The sequence below is a fragment of the Terrapene carolina genome, unplaced genomic scaffold (assembly GCF_002925995.2).
Source record: "Terrapene carolina triunguis isolate 2854851 unplaced genomic scaffold, T_m_triunguis-2.0 Scaffold558, whole genome shotgun sequence".
NCBI classification, from domain to species: Eukaryota; Metazoa; Chordata; order Testudines; family Emydidae; genus Terrapene; species Terrapene triunguis.
The window spans coordinates 9,796,384-9,805,102 of NW_020664909.1; the positions used below are offsets into that span (position 1 = coordinate 9,796,384).

At 38.7% G+C, this 8,719-nt stretch overlaps 1 protein-coding gene across 1 annotated transcript in view; it reads right to left on the bottom strand.

Annotated features, from left to right (window-relative positions):
- PROS1 (protein S) overlaps positions 1-8,719 on the bottom strand; it is a 42,546-nt gene that overhangs the window by 18,235 nt on the left and 15,592 nt on the right. Inside the window, exons 8-10 of the mRNA XM_026659026.2 lie at positions 6,776-6,894; positions 4,276-4,465; positions 291-458 (exon numbers count right to left, since the gene is read on the bottom strand). Of these exons, the coding sequence (XP_026514811.1) occupies positions 291-458; positions 4,276-4,465; positions 6,776-6,894 (477 nt within the window). The remainder of the gene's footprint in view (positions 1-290; positions 459-4,275; positions 4,466-6,775; positions 6,895-8,719) is intronic.

An 8,719-nucleotide genomic window follows, 5' to 3' on the forward strand; every position in this document is an offset into this window, starting at 1 on the left:
TGAGATTAGGAAATGTACTCTCGGGCACAATCCTGCATAGGACCCTGGAAAATGGATTAGATTACCTGAGACTGCTTTAATTGCTGTGATTCTATAATTAAAACCTGAAAATGGGCAGACCGCAAAGCTTCATGCATACTCATTTTCAAACGAAAATGTCACCAATGGCATTTTCATTTTCTACCTACATACCTCCCTGTATTTTGTCTCCCTAGTGACACATGGGTAACCACCATATAAGGAGAAGCAAACAAGAAAGCAGCCTTAATCAGGAGGTATTTTTAAATTACCGGTTTAATGAGGGTGTCGCCGACTTTGCGAGGTAATCCTGCGATGTACACCTTAGTTTCCAGGAAGCCATTTGATGGTTTGAACAGATTTCTAGGGCTGTTGATATTCATCACTGCTTCTTTTGCTATTTTTACACTTATACTGTGTTCTAATTCTTCCACTGAGACCTAGGATTAAAAATAATATACAATACATATAGCACTATATATGTTGAACATACTGATTACAGAGGGAGGAGTAGTGAGCCTTGTGTTAAGGTTACCTAACATGTCCCAGTATTTAAAAAACAAAAGCCCACCACCCAGAAACCTGCCTTTCTCTTTTTAAAGAATAGATATATATATAGAATATATATATTCTAATGGTTTGCAGCAGGATTTTGAAATTGGGCAGAGGGATAATACTTGAAAGGCAAAGGTATCTCTCGCTTTGTATAGGAAAAGCTATACTTGGCTAAATGATAAGTTTTTGGAAAAATACAATTTTTCAGTTTGTGTTACTTTCTTGCTTCTAAAATTGCTCAACATTCCATCCACATTGAGCATGCTCCTCTGGATCTCATTCAGCCTGCCACAAAGAACTGAACCTCCTGAAGGAATACAGACAAAATAATGTTACCCACCAAAATACCTTTTGGTCTAAGGGAAGGTGCACTGGACTGGAGACCAGGAAACAATATGGCAGAACTAAATCTAATCTACACAGCAGCTGACAGGGTGCTTCCCAGCGCGGGTAGACATATGTTCAGCTCTATTCAAGCTAGCATACTAAAAAATAGTAGTGTGGCTGTAGCAGCACAAGCTGCTAGCTGCCCGAGTACAATCCTGCCCAACTTGGTGCTTTAAAAGGGCCAATTTCACAAAGGTGAAAACAATCATAAGCCAAATAAGCTGGGAGGAAGAACTTAGTCAGAAAATGTGAATGGCTAATTGGGGCTTGTTTAACAAGACTTTACTAGATGCCCAAAAAGCCATAATCAAGGGAGAAGGCCATATTGGTTAAAAAAACAACCTGGCTTAGAAGGACCTGAAGGCAACTATAAAAAGAACTTTAAAAATAATATGTAACAAATGGAAAAAAGGGGAAGTTGATAGTACTGAATATAAATCAAAAGTTAGGAATTGTAGAAAATTGATAGGGAAAGCAAAGTGACATAAGGAGAAATCTATGGCTAGCAGAGTTCAGGACACTAAGGAGGCATTTAAGTAAAATAGGATAAAAAAGAATCCTGACAATGGTATTGGATCATTACTAGATGTAAATGGTAGAATTACCCATAACAATGCAGAAAGGGTGGAAGTATTCAATAAATATCTTGGTTCTGTATTTGGAATAAACATAATGTAGTCTCATCATATGATGATAACACTTTTTTCCATTCTACTAGTATGTCAGGAGGATGTTAAACCCCAGCTGCTAAAGTTAGACATTTTTAAAATCAGCAGGTCAGTATAACTTGCACCCGAGAGTTTTAAAGGAACTGGCCGAGGAGGTTGGTGGCCCATTAATGTTGATTTTCAGTAAGGCTTAGAACACCAGGGAAGGTCCAGAAGACTAGAAGAAAGCTAATGGTTGTGCCAATTTTTAAAAAGGGTATTTGTGATGACCCAGGTTTTTATAGGCCTGTCAACCTGACATTGTTCCCGGGCAAGATAATGCAGTGGCTAATATGGATCTCAATAAAGAACTAAAGGAGGGTAATGTAATAATGCAAATCAACATAAGTTATTGAAAATAGATCTTGTCAAACTAACTTTATCTCTTTTTTATTAGATTACAAGTTTGGTTGATAAAGGTAATAGTGTTAACATAATATACTTACACTTCTATAAGATGTTTGATGTTGTATCACACAACATTTTCATTAAAAAACTAGAACAATATAAAATTAACATAGGACATATTAAATTGATTAAAAACTGGCTAACTGATAGATCTCAAAATGCAACTCTAAATGGGGAATCATCATGGAATAGGTGTGTTTCTGGTGGGGTCCTGAAGGGATCTGTTCTTGGCCCTACACTATTTAACATAAAATGACCTTGAAGAAAACATAAAAATGTCATTGATAAAGTTTGCAAATGACAAAAAAATTGGGGGAGTGGTAAATAATGAAGAAGACAGGTCACCAACACAGGGAAATCTGGATTGCTTGGTACACTGGGTGCAAGCAAATAATGTGCATTTTAATGTGGCCAAATACAGATGTATACATCTAGGAACAAAGACTGTAGGCCATATTTACAGGATGTGGGACTCTCTATCTGAAAATGATTTGGGAGTGTGGTGGATAATAGGCTGAACAGGAACTTTTACTGCAACCAACAGAGCTAATGTGATCCTTGCATGCATAAATGGGAATCTCAAGCAGAAATACAGAGGTTATTTTACCTCTGTATTTGGTACTGGTGCAACCAGTGCTAGACTACTGTGTCCAGTTCTGTTGTCCACAATTGAGGAAGGATGTTGAAAAATTGGAGAGGGTTCAGAGAAGAGCCAGGAGAATGATGAAAGGATTAGAAAACATGCCTTATAGCAATAGACCCAAAGAGCTCAATCTATTTAGCTTAACAAAGAGAAGGTTAAGAGGTGACTTGATTAGTCTGTAAGTACCTATGTGGGGAACAAATATTTAACAATGGGCTCTTCAATCTAGCAGAGAAAAGCTAGACAAATTCAGACTGGAAATAAGGCATACATTTTGTACAGTGAAAGTAATTAAGTATTGGAACAAGTTACCAAGGGATGTGGTAGATTCTCCAATACTGACAAGTTTTAAATCAAGATTGGAAGTTTTTCAAAATATCTGATCTAGGAATTATTGCGTTGAAGTTCACCAACTTGTATTATTCAGCAGGTCAGATGAGATAATCACAATGGTCCCTTTCTGGCCTTGGAATCTATGAATTCCCTGGGTCTGTTCTCAGGGAGCTACCCCGACCCGTGGCGCTGCAGCCTTGTTGCTATTTTTAGTGAGCTAGCTCAACTACAGCTAGTGTGTGTCTGTCTACCCAAACTGGGAAGCACTCTCCCCACTATTGTGTAGACACACCCCTAGCCACACTCTTTCTTAGAATCTGCCAAATCTATACACTTAGTGATGCGGTTGATAAACTGGGCTATTCTTGGATCTGTAACCCGCCATCTCCATGTGTTGTGCCTCTTCCTCTATGGTTACAGAGGATAACTGCATGTTCTTGTGGCTAGCATAGTTTAGCACCTGAGTGGTAGAGACAGTGCTGAAAGTACTCTGTTCAAAAGTGCTGCTGATGCATCGGGGGCCATTGCACATAAAATTATTGGATTTGATTTTTTTCTTTCTAAAAAACACACCGCATATTATCTACAAAAACAACATTAAAAGAAGGCTGCAAAGTCAAGCATGCAAAAATGAGGAAATGCCAGAATTAAGGTTGCCCATTTAAGCTTAATTCTGACATTTCCTAAATTCTAAGTAGCTGACTTTGCAATCTCATTAGTGGTTTTTTTCTGTACATAGTAGGTTTGTTGAACAGACCCTGTTCCCAGTAAAGTTCATGTTAAGACTCCTACTGACTTGAGTTAGAATAGCTCTGGGCCACACCATGCTCAGCAATTGGGGATTAAAAAAAAAAAAAAAAGTAAGATTTTCTTTAGTTAGCCTTGATTTGATTGATCAAGCTGCATTGGCCAGCATAAAATAACAAGTGTATTTGGAATAACAACCCCATGGACCACTTGCATCAGAATAAACATGTTTACACACACAATCATGCACTAAGTATTACTGCATAGGCCCCAAGCACCATGCAGAAAGTGGCTCTTTATATCACAAGGAAATTCGGAAGTTTGCTAATGCTACCACTGTACCTTTCTTAACAGCCTTTAAATCTGGGATCTTTATGGAATCATTTTGGAACTTTTTTTTTTAAATCGCTATAACAATTTTTCCCAACTTCACCTAAGAGTGCCAACAATTCACAGGGTATTAAGAAAAAAACTTACTATATGCCACAGACCATCATTAATGGCTTTGCCACCACTGGTGACTTTTGTTCCAAGTTCATTCTTGAATTGAATCTCAATCTTCCCATCACGAAGAGCAAGCAAGAACCATGCTGTGCTGTTAGAGGATTCAGCATATAGTATAACACCCTCTGTATCATATGTCCGGAAATCAAATTCTGCTGAAAATCTGAGTCATGGGAGAGGGATCATAATCATGAGAAGAGGATACATGAGACAGTGAAGAGCTAATTGCAATACATTAATAATTTAGCTATGCAGGCAAATATTAATCTCCAAATGACAACTCTGTATCCGAGCTGGTCCAATGGATGCCTATGATTAATCATAAGCAGAATCCAGTAGCTATAGAATTCCCCTTATTTTACAGGTGTGTTGTAAGAAAAAGTAAATTGTTTGGGAGGTGTTCCCGTACTATGGTGAGGAGTGCCATAAAAAAAAATCTGTCACAAGTATCTTCTATAAATGTGCTTCATCATTACTGACTTTGAAAGTTCCACTGTTTACCCTTATTCTGTTTAGCGAATAAGATCTGTATATTGGTGGCATTTGGATGATCATGCATAAATTGTAGCTCTTTTTGTTCTGTGTTTGTACAGTGTCTAGTACAATGGGGTCCTGGTTCATAACTAGGGCTCCTAGGCACTACAGTAATATAAATAATAAATAGTGGTGGTATTATTAATTATTATTATTATTATTATGGTAAAAGCTATAGACCCTGTTGTGCTCTCGGGGCTGTACAAACATGGGAGAAGCTCTCTGCCCCAAAGAGCTTTCAGGCTAAATATACAAGACAGAGGAATGACTTGAGGGGAAAATGGAGGCACAGAGAGGTGAAGTGACCTGTGAAAGGCACACAGCAGGTGGGTGGCAGAACTAGGCACAGAACGCAGGTGCCCTGATTCCAAGTTCAGCTCTCCAGTCACTAAACCACATTGACTTTCAAACATGGTTCTATCAAAACTCCTTATTTTGAGCTTATAAGTAACTATTTAAGATGTTAGCTGCTAAGGACACTTTCAAACTTTTCAAAAATCTTCCAGGAGAGCATTAATTCCAGGTCACCTTTGATTCATGGCACAAGGGCATGTCTTAATATTTATGCTCTAAATCTAAATCTGAGGCACTAAAAATCACAAATGCAACAACTTCTGCTGTTGGTGCCTCTGAAATTGTTCAGACAGTGAATCAAAGGCAACCCTGCATTTTCAAGTGCCACAATGAGCACACTGAAGTGCAATATAGAGCTTACTAACTTTAGCAATCGCTCTAGGACAATGACATCTGAAGGGGAAATCCTACAAATTGATATTGGAGTAAAATAAGACACTATGCTCCATCAGTGGCCTGGAATATTGTAGGAGAAAGCACAGGAGACCGTTAGCTTCCTCAGTACTTCATGAACAGCATGCTACAGCTGGTAACTCCTGCAAAAGAGCAGCAGAACCATTACTTGAGGCTCACCATTTTGATATACGACTGCACACTGTGAGATGCATATTCATTTCTATAACATCATCTGATTTTAAGGACTGAAAAAGGAATGACAACACTTTAGGGGGAAAAAACCTATATGAAATTTGCCTACTGTGAAACACCATAGACACTGTTTGGATCAAAATGTCCCTGCAAACGTACCACCAGTGGGGATTCTTCAGAGCAGGTTTTGAGTCAGTTTGCAAGACTGGCCCCTGGAGAACTGCAATATCCTTCTACATCTCTGCCATCATCTTCCATGTCTTTGCTCTTCCCTTCAGAGGGGCAGCAAACTTCTGTCATTGTGAGACACCATCTTTCTTGCTCTCCTAAGAAATCTCATTCACTCCAAAAACTGCTGGGGCCTCCATCCAGTTCATATTCCTTCCTCTCCCCTTTGATCCATTTTCCACCTTTTCACACTCAGTCTCAGGATTGTTTTGATTCTCTTTCTCCCAAGGTTTATTTTTGCTCCCCTTTCAGTCCTTATATCTCTGTCTTCAACTGCAGCAACCAGCTGGCTGTCACTGTAGGAGCAATCTGGCTCTTCACCCACTGATGAGCTCAGGCCCAGATCCTGGTGCACTCTCCCACAGACCACACCAATGGGCTGCCTGCTCCACTATGTAGCTGCATCAGTCAGCTGCTACTGCCCCCTGTCCGATGGAAAGGGTTGCTTAAGATCCAGCTGAGCAGATGAGTTACTGGAAAGAACTATACTAAAGGTGTGGCTCAAGGATAAAATATGATCACTAAAGTGTCTCTAAGCACCTCACTTCTGTCCGTCCACTTTCAAATAACTTCAGCCTCCACTGAGTGCTATTACATGTAGGAACCTAAGTTCATTTGTCCTCCCCGCAATGATACAAGGTGTCTTATCCAGTGAGATGATGCTGTGAATTCTTCATGCAACCCACAGTCCTTTTGCCACCCTCTGAGAATTAATGGAAGCAAATCCCCAGAACTTCCATGCATAGTGTTATCAATGGCAAATGCTCACCTGGTGACTTCTGGCAATCTAAACCTTAAGTACAGCACAGGGATCGCTATAAACTGTTCTGCCAGGTAAAGCAATTCATAATACTTTTCAAGATTCAGAGGGACACAAACTGGAACAGCCTGTAAATAATAAAGGGGAAAATCACCATGTCATAACTTTGTGTAGTGATATTTCACAGATTAACCTCAGTTCTTTGTGGCTTTTAGCTTGTTACATTTTCCTGAAGCACTTGATACCTAGTATACTTGAATAATCTGAATACCTCAGTACAAATAAAATTTTATTTTTCTACATTATCCATACATCAAAAATATTGATGGCTATAAATGTCGTAACATAGTTTTGTAGATTCCAGCTTTCATTTGAGTTGGTAATTAAATGGTAAGTGTTTAATATTCAAATCAAGGCATACAGCCAAATTAGACCATTTCCTTTCAACCTGCATCCCTACCACCTTACGTTAGGATTCTCAGGTCTCTTAATTTAAGCAGTTTGGTTGGGTTGATAGTTGGATGGGTGAAATCTAAAACATCTAGGGTGATTCACAAAGTGGTCTTGATTTGAATAAGCACCACACTTTCCTTTGAGGCAGAACTGAACTAATATACAGCATAGTGGCAGGGGAAGTACTATATCTCTTGATGTGGTATCTCCTCTGAACACATGAAAAGTTTAGGTCCTGGCCACTAGTCACAACTAGTGATCCCAGGTAAAACTGTGAAGTTAATCCCGGTGTCCAGGCCAAAATCAAATTTGGGTAATTACATTCTGCCTATTTAAACTTTTCAGCTTTCCTAGCCTACATTGTTCCACTGTGTTGTTGTGAATGAAGTTTTATACTTTCTGTATTACAGTGATAGAGTGATCCTTGTATATAGGGATAATATATCAGTTTTAATTAGGGTGACCAGATGTCCCAATATTCAGGGCTTTGTCTTATATATTACCTCCCACCCCATCCCAATTTTTCACACTTGCTATCTGGTGACTCTAGTTCAAATAGGTCAGATATTGTATGACTATATTGCTATTTCAGCTACTACCCAATGTGCACTGCTGTTTTTATGTCTCTTGTCATGCCACAATGATGTCAGATGTAAAAAGACAGTTGGAACTTATTTTTGACTGAATCTCCTATATTTAATCTCACATCAGATAATTTTTTTTCTACACAGATGCAGCAGAACCAAAGCAATTGGGTGTGAAACACTACTGTGTTTATTATACACATTGCACTTGGATAGTCTAACTCAGGGGTCGGCAACCTTTCAGAAGTGGTGTGCCGAGTCTTCATTTATTCACTTTAATTTAAGGTTTCGTGTGCCAGTAATATGTTTTTAGAAGGTCTCTTTCTATAAGTCTTTCTATAAGTCTATAATATATAACTAAACTATTGTTGTATGTAAAGTAAATAAGGTTTTTAAAATGTTTAAGAAGGTTCATTTAAAATTAAATTAAAATGCAGAGCCCCCCGGCCTGGTGGCCAGGACCCAGGCAGTGTGAGTGCCACTGAAAATCGGCACACATGCCATAGGTTGCCTACCCCTGGTCTAACTCAGTGGCTCTCAACCTTTCCAGACTACTGTATCCCTTTCAGGAGTCTGATGTGTCTTGCATATCTCAAGTTTCACCTCACTTAAGAACTACTTGCTTATAAAATCAGATATCAAAATACAAAGGTGTCACAGCAAACTATTACTGAAAAAAGGCTTACTTTCTCATTTTTACCATATCATTATAAAATAAATTAATTGGAATATAAATATTGTACTTGCATTCCAGTGTATAGTATACAGGGCAGTATAAACAAGTCATTGTCTGTATGAAATTTTAGTTTGTACTGACTTCGGTAGTGCTTTTTATGTCGTCAGTTGTCAAACTAGGCAAATATCTAGATGAGTTGCTTTACCTCCTGGAAGACCTCTGCATACCCCCAGGGGTACG